This window comes from Tamandua tetradactyla, chromosome 2 (genome assembly GCF_023851605.1).
Source record: "Tamandua tetradactyla isolate mTamTet1 chromosome 2, mTamTet1.pri, whole genome shotgun sequence".
In the NCBI taxonomy this organism is placed as follows: domain Eukaryota; kingdom Metazoa; phylum Chordata; class Mammalia; order Pilosa; family Myrmecophagidae; genus Tamandua; species Tamandua tetradactyla.
This window is the reverse complement of record NC_135328.1, coordinates 119,256,885-119,273,138: the sequence shown is the minus strand read 5'-3', so window position 1 is coordinate 119,273,138 and position 16,254 is coordinate 119,256,885. Positions and strand designations below refer to the sequence as shown.

The window sequence follows — 16,254 nt, the reverse complement described above, 5'->3', positions numbered from 1 at the left end:
ATGGTTATCTGAGAGATTATCACTCTTGCACTGACATATTTAGGGGTAAAGGACCATAAAAAGATTTTTGCAACTTACCTTCAAATGGCATTTAAAAAAAAAGTCTGCATTCACCCCCTCCACACACACTCACATCTTCCAAGCAGCAAAATCAGAGCCATTGTTATACTTCCTACTGAACCCTATTTCCCCACCAATCTCTCTGCCTTTTACATCTCCGGTCATCACAACATATTTTTAATGAGAACCTGAGCCATGAAAAACAGAATAAATTATATTCAGCCTACTTTGTTTTTAATAGGTATAGAAGCATATAACACACATTAGAAAGGTTTCTCTCAAAATACAGTATTTTAACACTACAGACTTAGCATTAACCTGGGAAACATTGCTACTGCCAAATATATCCCAAAGAACCTAACCAGTTGTTTTGAATATAGCTCCTATTATCTAAAGAGCACTTTACATACATAACTAAAATTGCTCCTATTTTGGATCCTGCCAGTTCATTAATTTGTATCATGTTCAAAACCACACAGGCAGTTTTTAATAGTTATTCTGCTCCTGGTGGGGACAAGCATATTTCATTGCTGTGACCATCTGTTTACTTGATAATTTCACCAAAGCTTGTCCTGATGATCATATCTGGAAGTACTGAAAATGTTTCTATATCTGCTAAGACAGAAATCGCCTTCCAATATCTTAGATTCTTTCTTCAGAGAGAATCAAATATTGATTATATGGCATTATTAGTATGGTATTCTGAGACAAAAAGTCCCAAGAATACAAGAGTCAAATTAACCACCCCACCCCAAAATATCAAAAAGCTAAATAGTTGGCAAACGAAGGAGACTAGCAGCCATTTTTGTATTCACTTATTGTATTCATTTATTCACTCTCTACCAGTGAATAAAGCAAAATTATCAGATTTTTAGACTTCCAGAGACACAATACAATTCTGGAAACTCATCTGCTTCGTTTACTAACAGTTAACATGACAATAATTTTCTTTTTCCAATTTAATCAACACTTCTATTTTTCTGGTTCAATAAACTGAAATCTAATCATTATGTAAATACAAATTCTCATAAAAACACATCAGTTATACACTATTTCCCTACTATTTTTGTATCCCCAAAAGATTGCTGAAGAGAGGTAATGTGTTTTAGATTAAACTGCCATAATAATCTCAAACTACTTTATTTGAAATACTTTCAAAATGTAAGTCAAAACAGACAAAATCTTCCTAGTCTGAGAAAGAAAAAATAAGTTACTTTAAAGGCCAGTGGCTTTGAAGAAACATTATTTGTTCTTTTAATAAGTTAATATTCATAGCCATCACAATAAAAAACTGTGGGCAAAAAAATTCATCTACCGTTAGCTATCTCCCTTTATTCAATCTTTGTTTAGAACTGTAGCATATAAAATTTACAAAGCTATCTAATGACAGAAATTTATACTAACCTTAAAATTTTGATCTAGGTCATCTTCATTTTCGGTTTCATTTTCAGCTTCTAAATCAATATCATCGTTGTCATCACTTTCATCTACTACGTCATCCACTGTGACACAAAATATGCTATAAGTAAGTAGGCCAGAGGTAAGCATTCTACAGCATGCACTTCAAAAAGCAGAATATTATATATATGATGCTTTTTCAATCACCAAAGGAAAAATTAATGAGATTTCTTATTAAAAACATCTCGAGGGCTGTCCCAAGTCAACATTTAAAAACCCAAGAGATAATATGTGAAAGTGCTTTAAAATTTGGAAAGCAATGCAAAACTGAACGGGTTTTTACTAATGTTCTCAGCTTAAAAGCTTAATAATGTCTCATGTTACAAGAGCCTGCATGAAACATCCTATTTACTTTTCACGTTAAATTTCACTAACCTACCTCATCCCTTTATATGCACCTCTATTTTCTTGTTTCAATGACTACCATGTGCTATGTACTGTGCTGTTTGCTGAGGATTTTTTAAATGATGTGTAAATATAATCACTGCCCTCACAGAGCTCATGAGATTAAAAAGCAGAGATAAACAAGTAATTATAATACAGAAGATACATTTTAAAATGCTAAAAAAAAAAGGATGAAGTTAATCAATAAATTTGGCAAACCTTCATCTATCTATCAGAGAGAATAAACGCAAATAACTAAAATCAGAAATGAAAGGGGTCATTACTACTGACCACACAGAATAAAAAGGATTAGATGAGACGAGTATGAACAAAGTGTGCCAGCAAATTTGATAATGTAGATAAACTGAACAAATCCCTGGAAACACATGAATATCTACATTGACTTAAGGAGAAATAGAAGATGTCAACTGACCATTAACAAATAGATTGAATCAGTAAATAAAAACCTCCCAACAAAGAAAAGCCCAGAACCAGGTGGCTTCACTGGTGAATTTTACTATATGTTTCAAGAAGTAATAACACCAACTCTGCTCAAACTCTTCCTAAAGATCATAGAGTAGGGAACGCAACTTATCTCATACTATGAACCCAGCATCATGCTAATATTAAAGTCAGATAAAGATACCACATGTAGAGAAAAAAAAAAAGGATGAAATATAATCTCCCTCTTCAAAAGAAGAAGATCTTAAAAAAACATGCTATGGGAAAACCAAAGATGGAACAACTAATTGCAAAAGGGCCAAGAGTTTATCAATCATTACAGTGATCACAGAACAGGTAATATTTAAGCAGTACTGTGAAGAAACTATATCAAATCTTTCTATGCTTATAAGAAAGGGTGAGAGTGGCTTTTATAAAGAAGAAACTAAAATGCTGAGATAAGGAAGTAAGTGGTATCTTCGGAAAATAACAAGAAGTAAAATATGACTAGGATGCAGTATATACTTGGAAAAGTACCAAGAGAGGAAAATAAGAATGAGAAAATGAAGGGGGTAATATAATAGATCTGGTAGTTTATATATTTTTAATCTATAGAAGATGAACACAAACAATTTTAAAGAGGAGAGTAGCTTAATCATACATACATTCTTCAAAACATCACTCTGGCCGGTGTGAGTGGGAGAGAATGGATGGAGACCAATTAATAGGGCAAAAAACAGTAAGTGTCTGGGCCAGTACAGCAGTAATGGGAATGAAAAAAGAGTATGCATTAGAGAAAAACTTAGGAAGTAGAATGTAAAAGGACATGGGGGCCATGCATGTGGGGAAGCCAAGGGAAAAGAGTACCTTGAGACTTCACATATAACTGAGTACAGTACTTTAACCATTCTATTTCTGGTTTACTTAAGAGATTTCATTTGGAGCTGATAATGATTTTTATGAAATCTCTTTAAGGCATTTACTGATATAATCATTTGGTTTTCTTCCTTTTATCTGCTGATAATAATTATACTACTTAAAATCCTAATAGCACACTGAACTTACTATCTTAAAAATAATCTTTAGTTGGTCAAGGTGTCCTATACTTGAAAAATACTGCTAAATTCAATTTGTTAATGTTTTATTTAGGGTTTTTACATTTATTTTCATGAGTTACATTGGTCTGTAGATTGTTCCAAAATATTCTTACCATATTTTGTTTTCCAGCATCATGCAAATTTCTAAACTTTCTTTTTAATCTCTATGCTCTGGAAAATAAAGCATAGGAAAATATCCTGAAAGCTGAAAGGAGTAATCTATAAAGTCATCAGCATCTGGTGAAGGCAACCTGATTGCATATTCAGGTTCAAGCTTTCCAATATTTAAATTCATTTTAGTAATTTATATTTTCCTAAAATATTGTCTATTTCAATCATGTTTTCAAAAGTATGTAACATTCATTTAGATTGATTTAACGTCCTCTATTTAAGTTTCCAAGAGCCTAAAAGTAAACTAACATCACCCACTAACACTATTTCTATCAAAAGATGGGAGGATGATTTTGTAATTCAAATGATTACACCTTTATCTCTGCTTATACTACTATTTCTCATGAATGTTGCTCTCTACCTTGTATAAAATAATCTTTGCTATTCTGTATCAAACTTTATTAAAGAAGTTGTAGGGTTACAGAAAAACCATACAGAAAATAATACCACCCCATTATTAACACCTTTTATTATTAACATTATTAGGGTAGTATGTTTGTTACAAGTGATGAAAGAACGTTTTTATAATTACATCATTAGCTACAACTCATGGTTTACTCTACAGTTCACTGTGTTATACAGTCCTATGGATTTAAAACTTTTTTTTCTTGTAATACACAATTTAACATTTCCCCTATTATCCACAATTAAATATATGATCCAGTGCTGGTAAATATGTTTGCAAAATTATGCTCTCATCACCACAATTCATTACAAAACCTTTTCCATCATCTCAAACAGAAATTCTGTATGATCTAAGCATTAAATCCCCATTTCTTGTCAAATCCCCTGGTAATCGACATTCATTCCTGACTATGAATTTGCTTATTCTAATTATTTCATATCAGTGAGATCATACTATATGTGTCTTTTTGTATCTGGCTTACAACCCTCAACATATCATCAACGCTAAACCTTTTTAAAACTGCATTTTTATTTTGTATAACAGTAAAGCTGTCTTCTCCTCCTCTTTGGGACTGGCAATAAAAGACACATTTGCCAAGCTTTCCACCATGCTGTTTTAGTCTGCAGTATTTACCAGTTAATTGAATTTTGTTTTCTTTTTTCAATTTGAATGCAGTCACTGTTTATTAATTGAACAGGTTACAAAAATAGTCATAGAAGACACCTTAGTTCATCCTTCTAATAAGCCTATGACTGGTCTTCCCTGTTGCCAGCATCACTCCCTTCTACAAAAGGGAATGGTCTTATCCAGCTATATGCTACTTACAAGAGACTTACCTTAGACACAAGGATAAAAATAGACTGAAAGTGAAAGGACGGAAAAAGATTTGCCATGGAAGTTGTAACCAAAAGAAAGCAGGAGAGGCTATACTAATATTGGACAAAATAGACTTCAAATGTAAAGACATCATAAAAGACGAAGAAGGACACTATATACTAACTAAAGGGCCAATCCACCAAGAATTTATAATAATCATAAATGTTTACACTCCCAATCAAGGAGCTTCCAAGTATATGAGACAGACATTGGCAAAACTGAAGGGAGCGATAGGTGTTTCAACAATAATAGCAGGAAGAGAAGAGAGCCTGTCTCTTCCAAATCCTCCTTAAAAGGCTTCCAGTGATTATAATAAGCATCACTCATTGCAGAAGAAATTCCCCTTGACTGATTACAAATGGAATCTTCAGTACACCACTCTCCTCTATAGGTAGAACAACCAGACAGAAGATCAACAAGGAAACAGAGAAGTTAAATAACTTCATGAATGAATTAGACCTAACAGATATATAGGTCATTACACCCCAAAGCACAAGGTTATACGTTTTTCTCTAGTGCTCATAGAACATTCTCCAGGATAGATCATATGCTAGGGCACAAAACAGGTCTTTATAATGTTAAAATGCTGAAATTCTTCAAAGCACTTTCTCTGATCACAATGGGATGAAGCTGGAACTCAATAACCACCAAAGAATCAGAACATTCACAAATATATGGCAATTAAACAACAAACTCTTAAACAAACAGTGGGTCAAATAAGAAATTGCTAGAGAAAGCAGTATCTATCTGGAGATGAATGAAAATGAGAATACAACTTATCAGAACTTAAGGGATGTGCTGAGGGAAATTTATTGCCTTAAATGCCTATATTAAAAAACAAGAAAGAGCAAAAATCAAGGACTTAAGAGCACACCTGGAGGAATCTGAGAAGGAACAGCAAACTAACTCCAAAGCAAATAGAACTGTCATGGTCAGGTTCATATGTCAACTTGGCCAGGTGGTGGCACCTGTTTGTCTGCTGTCCTGTCTGCTGCGATGAGGACATTTCATAGAATTAAATCACGATCACATCAGCTGCATCCACACCTGATTCGATTTGTAATCAGTCTAGGGGAATTTCTTCTGAATTGAGTGATGCTTAATATAATCACTGGAAGCCTTTTAAGGAGGATTTGGAAGACACAGGCTCTCTTCTCTTCCTGCTTTGGCAATTGAACCTCTCCTGTGGAGTTCATCCAAACCCTCTATTGGAGTTGTCAGCTTCACAGACCGCCCCACAGACTCTGGGCTCTATGTTCCCATGGTTATGTGAGGTACTTTTATAAATTTTACGTCTATGGATATTTCCTGTTGATTCTGCTTCTCTAGAGAACCCTAACTAATACAAGAAGAGAAATAACAAAGATTAAAACAGAAATAAATGAAAGGAGAACAAAAGAACAATAGAAGGAATCAATAAAACCAAAAGTTAGCTTTTTGAGAAAATCAAATAAATTGATGAACCACTAGCAAGACTGACAAAGAAAAAAGAGAGAGGATGTAAATAAACAAAATCAGAAATGAGAAGGGGTGCATCACCACAGACCCTGAAGAAACAAAAGAAATCATAGGAGGATACCATGAACAACTATATGCCAACAAACTAGGCAACTTAGATGAAATGGACAAATTCCTGGAGACATACAAACAAGCTACACTGACTCAGGAAGAAACAGAATATATCTCAACAAATCAATTACAAGTAAAGACAGTCATCAAAAAATCAGTCATCAAAAATTTTCCTACAAAGAAAAGCCCAGGGCCAGATGGCTTCACAGAAGAATTTCATCAAACATTCCAGAAAGAACTAACACCAATTCGGCTCAAACTTTTTCAAAAAACTGAGGAAAAAGGAATTCTACCTAATTCATTTTATGAAGCTAATAGCATTTTAATGCCAAAACCAGGTAAAGATGCTATAAGAAAGGAAAACTACAGGCCAATCTCCCTAATGAACATAGATGCAAAAATTCCCAATAAAATATTAGCAAATCGAATCCAACAGCACTTTAAAAGGATTATACTCCATGAGCATGTGATACTATACTTGGAAGATCCTGAGAAATCTACAGCAAAGTTACTTGAACTCATAAATTCAGCAAGGTGGTGGGATATTAAACCAATGTGCAAAAATCAGTAACATTTCTATACAAAGCAATGGCCTAGCTGAGGAGTCAGTTAAGGAGAAACTTCCATTCAAAATAGCAACTAAAAGAATAAAATAGTAACTAAATACTTAGGATTGAACTTAACTACAGACGTAAAGGACTTGTACACAGAAAACTACATAACACTGCTAAAAGAAATCCAAGGGGGCGGGCCACGGTGGCTCAGCAGGTAAGAATGCTTGCCTGCCAAGCCCGAGGACCCGGGTTCGATTCCTGGTGCCTGCCTATGTAAAAAAAGAGAAATCCAAGGCAATATGGAAAGATATTCCCTGCTCATGGATCGAAAGGCTAAATATACTTAAAGTGTCAATCCTTACTCAATTGATCTACAGAAATCAGAATTCCAACAACTTACCTTGAAAATTTGGACAAGCAAACTACCAAATTCACCTGGAAAGGAAAGAGATCACGAATCCCTAAACACATCCTAAAAAACAAAGAACAAAGAGGGAGGATTAACACTCCCTGACTTTAAAACCTATTATAAAGCCACAATGGTCAAAACAGCATGGTACTGGCACAAAAACAGAAGCACTGACCAATGGAATCGAACTGAGAGTGCAGAAATAGCCCACCAAATCTATGGTCAACTGATTTTTGACAAGACCCCCAAGTCTTCTGAACTAGGACAAATAGTCTTTCCAATAATTGGGCATGGAAAAACTGGATATCAATAGCCAAGAGAATGAAAGAGGAACCCTATCTTACACCCTACACAAAAGCTAAGTCAAAGTGGATCAAATATCTAAATATAATAGCCAGCACCATAAAGCTTCTAGAAGAAAATGTAGGGAAACATCTTCAAGACCTAGTAATAGGAGGTAGCTCCCTAAACTTTACACCCAAAAGCACAAGCAACAAAAGAAAAAGTAGATACATGGGAATTCCTCAAACTCTAAATGCTTTTGCCCCTCAAAAGACTGTCAAAAAGGTGACGAGGCAGCCAACTAAATGGGAGAAAATATTTTGAAATCACATATCAGACAAAGATTTGATTTCTTGTATATACAAAGAAATCATACAACTCAACAACAAAAGAACAATCCAATTATAAAATGGGCTAAAGATATGAATAGGCATTTTTCTGAGGAGTAAAAACAGATGGCTCAAAAGCACATGAAGAGGTGCTCATTTTTACTGACTATAAGGGAAATGCAGATCAAGACTACAATGAGATACCACCTCACTCACACTTGTAAGAATGGCTGCTATTAAGCAAACAGGAAACTATAAATGCTGGAGAGGATGTGGAGAAACTGGGACAATTATACACTGCTGGTGGGAATGTATAATGGTGTAGCCACCATAGAAGACTGTTTGGCAGTTCCTTAGGAAGCTAAATATCGAGTTGTCCTATGACCCAGCAATCATAGCACTACTTGGTATATAACCAGAAGAGCTGAAAGCAACGACACAAACAGACATTTACACACTGATGTTCATAGCAGCATCACTCACAATTGCCAAAAGATGGAAACAAACCAAATGCCCATCAACAGAAGAGTGGATCAAGAAAATCTGGTATATACATACGATGGAATATTATGCAACAGTAAGACAAAATAACGTTCTAAAGCATATGACAAGATGGATGAGCCTTGAGGACATAATGCTGAATGAAATTAGCCAGACACAAAAAGACACATACTATATGATTCCACTTTTATTAACAGCATAAAAGTATAATCAGAGGCTTATAATACAGAATATAGGGGACTTAGAGTTACATAGAACCTAGAGATAGGTGAACCATTAGCTAATGAGGTTGAACTACAATGTAAGGGGATAGGAGTGAAGGTGATTCTCTGGTGGGTCTAGGACAAGATTGAAATGGGTTGTATACACCTACATGTCCTGCTGACTTACACTAGAAACATGAATGAGTTCTTGTAAGAATTACTTCAGTGATATGATTCTCGTATAAAGAGTGGTTAAGTCCAGAGTACAGGGGGAAAACTACTATTGCATGCTATGAGCTATGTTCAAAAGGAAACCATCAGCACTACCACAGCAACAGCAGAGGTAAATAATGGGGTGAAGGACAAGAGCTAAGAGGAGGTTTAGATTTCTTATTTGGTGAGGGTATGTTTATTGGTTTTCTGTCTCTTGGGAAAAATGAAACTATCTAAAATTGAGAATGCTGATGGATTGTGGACTTTGGGCCCTCTACATGATACCCAATGAATGCAGGTGGCTGAAGGATGCACTGTCGGAGAAGTAGATTGGTAAATGATGGTGTATACTTATGAATGAAGGTTGTACTGTTTCAAAAAGGAACAATGTTGTGAGGCATACAACGATGTGAATGAACATGTAGGACATTTGGTCAGGCAAAATAAGCCAGGAACAAAAAATCAACAACGGTATGGTCACCTTTAGAAAATGCTTATAAGAAAACAGCAGCCTAGATTGTATGCTTTTATAGCAGATACATTTAGCCCAGAGTGGTGATTACTATTACTAGATTAAAAGAGGCTGTTTTATATATGTAACCTGATATTTAGAGATAGGAACAAAGCTGAACAACTTGGGGTTAAAGTTATTCAGAACACAAGGGTAACGAAGAGAGTAGAACCACACATACTCTGTGAGACCAATGTAAGACAGGTTTATTTGGTCTGGAACTGAAATTTTCTGTCATGCATCATCTAATTCAACCTACCTGTATAGATCATTTGAACAACTGAAACACAGAAAGCACAGAATAAGAAAGAGGTCCTTTAATCCTGTATAGATCATGATAATGCCTGGAAACATCCTAGAGTATATTAAGCAGATAATCAAAAAGTAGTGGCAAAGTCCCCTGAAGGAGGGAGAAAGACTATGAAACTATTAACCTTACCATCAGAGAATCCCCTGATACTATGTCAAACCTTAGGGATACCCAAATCAATAGGCCCTGCCCTCAATCACAAGGCTTAATCTTGTGAAGCTGATGTAGGTAGCAGAGAAGCTTAGACTACCTATACGTATGACTAAGAGTTACTTCTGGAGGACCTCTGTTGTTGCTCAGATGTGGCCTCAGTCTCTCTAAACCTAACTCTGCAAGTGAAATCATTGCCCTCCCCCCATGTGGAACATGACATCCAGGGGTGAAAGTCTCCCTGGCGACATGGGAGAGGACTCCCAGCGATGAATCCAGACCTGGCACCATGGGATCAACAATTACATCTTGACCAAAAGGGGGGAGAGAAGTGTAATTAATAAAATATCAGTGGCAGGTAGAGTTCAAATAGAGTCGAGAGGCTACTCTTGAGGCTGCTCTTATGCAAGCTTTAGGAAGAACTTGCTACCTGTCATAACCTGCCAACCCCCAACCATGACCATTCCAGCCAATCCTAAAGAAAACCTAAGGCAATACATAAGATTCCACAAGGGTTTCATGCACTAGAGTAACTTTCCAGAAATCTACAACTTCCAGATGGGTTCCTGGTCCAAATAAGTTCTAAAACCTAGCCTACCTCTCTAGAACATCAGATAGTTTCATCTCCTGACTCCATATCAGTGACAGACACTTCCAGTAGCAAAAGTTTAGACTTGCCATAGCCCAAACAACCCGAAAGGGAGGTCTGGAATGATCAAAGTTTGATGATGGAATTTTACATTCATAATTAACAAATAAATATGAATGCTGAATCATCAAATTGATACTCTTTTAGTCTCTAGTATTTTAGAGTAGCTAAAAGTAAAAACCTAAAATTGTGAAATTGTAATCCATGTCCAAGTCTGAACTATGTTCTACAACTAACTGTGGTGCTGTGCTTGGAAATTTATAGCTTTTATATATATATATTATTGTTCACAAAAAAAGAAAGAAAAAACGGTTGATTGTAATGATAAAAAAAGTATTTAAGCCCTCTAGCCTCCTATATTCTGCAGCAGCTAGCAGGAAAAATAGGAGAGGATTGTATGGTAGCCCATGACAAACTCTGGAATCTGTCCTGTAACACCTTGTTGAAGAGTGCTTTGAAAACTAATGTTTTTTTATGTCTTTGCTTTGTATATATGTTCTACTATACAATGAAAAAAGTTTTTTTTTTTTAAATAAAAAAAGGGTGTGTTTTTCTTCATTCCACCTCTGAGATAAGATAAACTGAAGGGCCAAAGGAAGTTGTTTGCTTCTGTGAAGGATTTCCAAACAGTATAGATCTCATGAGTCAGGTCCTCCATGCAGATGATGCCATATTTACCAAGAGATCATGCAATTAGTTATCTTTCAAGGCAATCTGCTTCTTATTGATTTTCCATAACCATACTTATTGATCAGTTTATTCACCGACTTCAGGTTCAGGTACCCCCATGCAATAAATGGTTCCATAATTCTTAGCATGTTAATTGAGGCCTTTAGCTTAACAAAGGTGCCAATAAAGCTTTGGCGAAGGCAAAGAAGCTGCAAAACTTTGAGACCTTTGAGCTCACACCATTGATACCTCTGACTCTGATGACAAACACGAGTTTGGGTTCTGCGGGTATACAGAAGTTACCAGCTATTCTTGCCATTCTAGTCATTCTAATCTCGGTTCTGTACATCTGCCTAGATTCCTTGCGATAGTATTTAGCTTTTTCAAAAATAAGCTTCCTTCTTACCTGTGTTACTTTGTAAGCTGCTGGAATGCAATATAACAGAACTGGAATGGCTTTTAAAAATGGAATTTATTAAGTTGCAAGTTTACAGTTGTTAGGCCCTGAAAATATTCAATTTAGGCACCAACATAACGATACCTTCACTTAAGAAAGGCTGATGGGTCTAAAACACCTCTGTCAGCTGGAAAGGCACATGTCAACATCTGCCAGCTTTCTCTCCTGGCTTCTCATTTCATGAGGATTCCCTGGGGGTGTTCTCTTTCCCAATATCCAAAGATCTCTGGCTGTGTGGTTCTCTCGACTCTATTGAGTCTAAAATTTTTTTTAAATAGTTTCCTCTTAAAGGGCTCCAGTAAGCAACCCCACCTTGAATGGGTGGAGACACATCTTCACAGTAATCATTTAATCAAAAATTACCACCAACAATTGGATGAGTCACACCTCCAAGTAAACAGTAAAAAATATCTCACCCATGAGGAAAAAAAACGAAGCTGGAGGTCTCGCACTGCCTGACTTTAAGGCATATTATGAAGCCACAGTCGTCAAAACAGCATGGTATTGGCATAAAGATAGATATATCGACCAATGGAATTGAATAGAGTGCTCAGATATAGACCCTCTCATCTATGGACATTTGATCTTTGATAAGGCAGTCAAGCCAACTCACCTGGGACAGAACAGTCTCTTCAATAAATGGTGCCTAGAGAACTGGATATCCATATGCAAAAGAATGAAAGAAGACCCATATCTCACACCCTATACAAAAGTTAACTCAAAATGGATCAAAGATCTAAACATTAGGTCTAAGACCATAAAACAGTTAGAGGAAAATGTTGGGAGATATCTTATGAAACTTACAATTGGAGGCGGTTTTATGGACCTTAAACCTAAAGGAAGAGCACTGAAGAAGGAAATAAATAAATGGGAGCTCCTCAAAATTAAACACTTTTGTGCATCAAAGAACTTCATCAAGAAAGTAGAAAGACAGCCTACACAATGGGAGACAATATTTGGAAATGACATATCAGATAAAAGTCTAGTATCCAGAATTTATAAAGAGATTGTTCAACTCAACAACAACAAAAAGACAGCCAACCCAATTACAAAATGGGAAAAAGACTTGAACAGACACCTACCAGAAGAGGAAATACAAATGGCCAAAAGGCACATGAAGAGATGCTCAATGTCCCTGGCCATTAGAGAAATGCAAATCAAAACCACAATGAGATATCATCTCACACCCACCAGAATGACCATTATCAACAAAACAGAAAATGATAAGTGCTGGAGAGGATGCGGAGAAAGAGGCACACTTATCCACTGTTGGTGGGAATGTCAAATGGTGCAACCACTGTGGAAGGCAGTTTGGCGGTTCCTCAAAAAGCTGAATATAGAATTGCCATATGACCCAGCAATACCATTGCTAGGTATCTACTCAAAGGACTTAAGGGCAAAGACACAAACGCACATTTGCACACCAATGTTTATAGCAGCGTTATTTACAATTGCAAAGAGATGGAAACAGCCAAAATGTCCATCAACAGACGAGTGGCTAAACAAACTGTGGTATATACATACGATGGAATATTATGCAGCTTTAAGACAGAATAAACTTGTGAAGCATGTAATAACATGGATGGACCTATAGAACATTATGCTGAGTGAGTCTAGCCAAAAACTAAAGGGCAAATACTGTATGGTCCCACTGATGTGAACGGACATTCGAGAATAAACTTGGAATATGTCATTGGTAACAGAGTCCAGCAGGAGTTAGAAATAGGATAAGATAATGGGTAATTGGAACTGAAGGGATACAGACTGTGCAACAGGACTAGATACAAAAACTCAAAAATGGACAGCACAATAATACCTAATTGTAAAGTAATCATGTTAAAACACTGAATGAAGCTGCATCTGAGCTATAGGTTTTTTTTTACTATTATTATTACTCTATTTCTTTTCTCTACATTAACATTCTATATCTTTTTCTGTTGTGTTGCTAGTTCTTCTAAACCAATGCAAATGTACTAAGAAACGATGATCATGCATCTATGTGATGATGTTAAGAATTACTGATTGCATATGTAGAATGGTATGATTTCTAAATGTTGGGTTAATTTCTTTTTTTCCGCTAATTAATAAAAAAAAAAAAAAAAAAAAATCTCACCCAGAAATAATGAATGAGGATTAATCAGCTTTCCTGGGGTACACAAGAGATTCAAACAGGCACACTGCCACAAATTTGCATGTCATCCTTGCACAGGGGCCATGCTAATCTTATATGTGCTGCCAAAGTGGTCGCACCAGCACACTGCCTTTTGAAGCATCTTTTGGGCAAACTTTTTTCTCAAGCACTTGATCTTCAGTTCAGCAAAATTACTTCACTTTTTCTTAAGGGATTCTAGTACAGCTGTAACCATCTTCTCTTCGACACCCTCCAGGATTTCAGCCAGAAAAGAGCTGGACTTTGTTTTCTAGCCCAATCTGAGAGTTTCTTTAAATGAAATATTTTATCTATTTGAATATCTTGATAAGAAAACTGATTTTGGCGCGGCACCCGCGCCACCCGCCCTCCTTCTCCCCCCTCTTTCTCCGCTGGCCCGCCGCGCGGCGCCCGCGCCCCGCAGCAGCCGAGCCGCACGCCCTCCTTCTCCCCCCTCTTTCTCCGCCGGCCCGCCGCGCGGCGCCCGCGCCCCGCAGCAGCCGAGCCGCCCGCCCTCCTTCTCTCCCCTCTTTCTCCGCCGGCCCGTCGCGCGGCGCCCGCGCCCCGCAGCAGCCGAGCCGCCCACCCTCCTTCTCCCCCCTCTTTCTCCGCCGGCCCGCCGCGCGGCGCCCGCGCCCCGCAGCAGCCGAGCCGCCCACCCTCCTTCTCCCCCCTCTTTCTCCGCCAGCCCTCCTTCTCCTCCCTCTCCTCCCCCTCCTGCTCCGGCTGCTCTCCAACCACCACGGTGCCCTCTTCCCCCGCCTTCACCGTGCTCCTCCGCGACCAGCCTCGACAGCCTTGCCGCCCTCACCTGTCCTCCTCCAGAACAGCTACTGGGGGAGTGGAGATAATACAGAGCAGCTCCCGGAGCCACGAGGGAGATCAAAGGGACAGCGTACCCCATCCTGGAACGGCTGACTATCTGGGAGAACCAGCTCTGGTGAGATCACCAAGGGGCACGGGCTTTCCTGGGTGGGACGGCAAGCGACCGGAGTCCCTCCCTTCCACCTTCCTGGGCCAGCTGGTAGAATTGGACAGGCGGTCCCCTTAGGCCGCGGCGGCTGGTGCCCCCACCACACGAGGCCCCCCGGAACAACTGAGATAGTTGGGTCGGAAATCCCCAGACTGCGGAGAACAGTGACCGGGGGATCCCTTCCAAACACGTGACTCCCCCGTCGGCTGGGAACAGTGCACTCTCCCGGGCTGCGACAGCTGGCGCCCTCCCGCCACGCTTGGTGCCCCGGGCCGACTGGCTAATTTGGCCGGACACTCTCCTGTGCTGCGACGGCCGGCGACCCTCCCCGCGTTTGGAACCCCGGGCCGGCTGGCATTCTTCCAAGACGCTTCGGTTGCCGAACCTCCCCTACGGCGAGAGTTTTCCAGAGTTGAGGGACCCACAGCAACTTTCGCTGGTGGAACCCAAAGACAGGCGTGTGCCACGAGCGCCACCTACTGGGCAGGATAGGAAGAACAGAACCCAGAGATTGCACAGAAAAATCTTTCAACCTGTGGGGTCGAACACCCGGGGAAATCTGACTAAATGCCCAGACGCCAGCAGAAGATAACGGATCACGCTCAGAAAATTGAACATATGGCCCAGTCAAACGAAGAAACCAATAGTTCAAATGAGATACAGGAGCTGAAACAACTAATGCTGAATATACGAACAGAAATGGAAAACCTCTTCAAAAACGAAACCGATAAATTGAGGGAGGACATGAAGAAGACATGGGCTGAACATAAAGAAGAAATAGAAAAACTGAAAAAACAAATCACAGAACTTATGGAAGTGAAAGATAAAGTAGAAAAGATGGAAAAAACAATGGATACCTACAATGACAGATTTAAAGAAACAGAAGATAGAATTAGTGATTTGGAGGATGAAACATCTGAATTCCAAAAAGAAACAGAAACTATCCAGAAAAGAATGGAAAAATTTGAACAAGGTATCAGGGAACTCAAGGACAATGTGAACCGTACAAATATACGTGTAGTGGGTATCCCAGAAGGAGAAGAGAAGGGAAAAGGAGGAGAAAAACTAATGGAAGAAATTATCACTGAAAATTTCCCAACTCTTATGAAAGACCTAAAATTACAGATCCAAGAAGTGCAGCGCACCCCAAAGAGATTAGACACAAATAGGCGTTCCCCAAGACACTTACTAGTTAGAATGTCAGAGGTCAAAGAGAAAGAGAGGATCTTGAAGGCAGCGAGAGAAAAACAATCCGTCACATACAAGGGAAACCCAATAAGACTCTGTGTAGATTTCTCAGCAGAAACCATGGAAGCTAGAAGACAGTGGGATGATATATTTAAGTTACTAAAAGAGAAAAACTCCTATATCCAGCAAAATTGTCCTTCAAAAATGAGGGAGAAATTAAAACATTCTCAGACAAAAAGTCACTA

At 38.4% G+C, this 16,254-nt stretch overlaps 1 protein-coding gene and 1 pseudogene across 5 annotated transcripts in view; both read right to left on the bottom strand.

The window, feature by feature from the left end:
- LOC143673742 (cytosolic carboxypeptidase 1) overlaps window positions 1–16,254 on the bottom strand; it is a 262,732-nt gene that overhangs the window by 137,247 nt on the left and 109,231 nt on the right. For all 5 annotated transcript variants that reach the window (XR_013170577.1, XM_077148653.1, XM_077148656.1 and 2 more), the window contains exon 12: window positions 1,465–1,562. Coding sequence is in view for 4 of the 5 variants with exons in the window: in XM_077148653.1 (XP_077004768.1) it covers window positions 1,465–1,562 (98 nt within the window). In the remaining variant the exon portion in view is untranslated. The remainder of the gene's footprint in view (window positions 1–1,464; window positions 1,563–16,254) is intronic.
- On the bottom strand, window positions 7,558–11,708 carry LOC143673743 (large ribosomal subunit protein uL30 pseudogene; annotated as a pseudogene).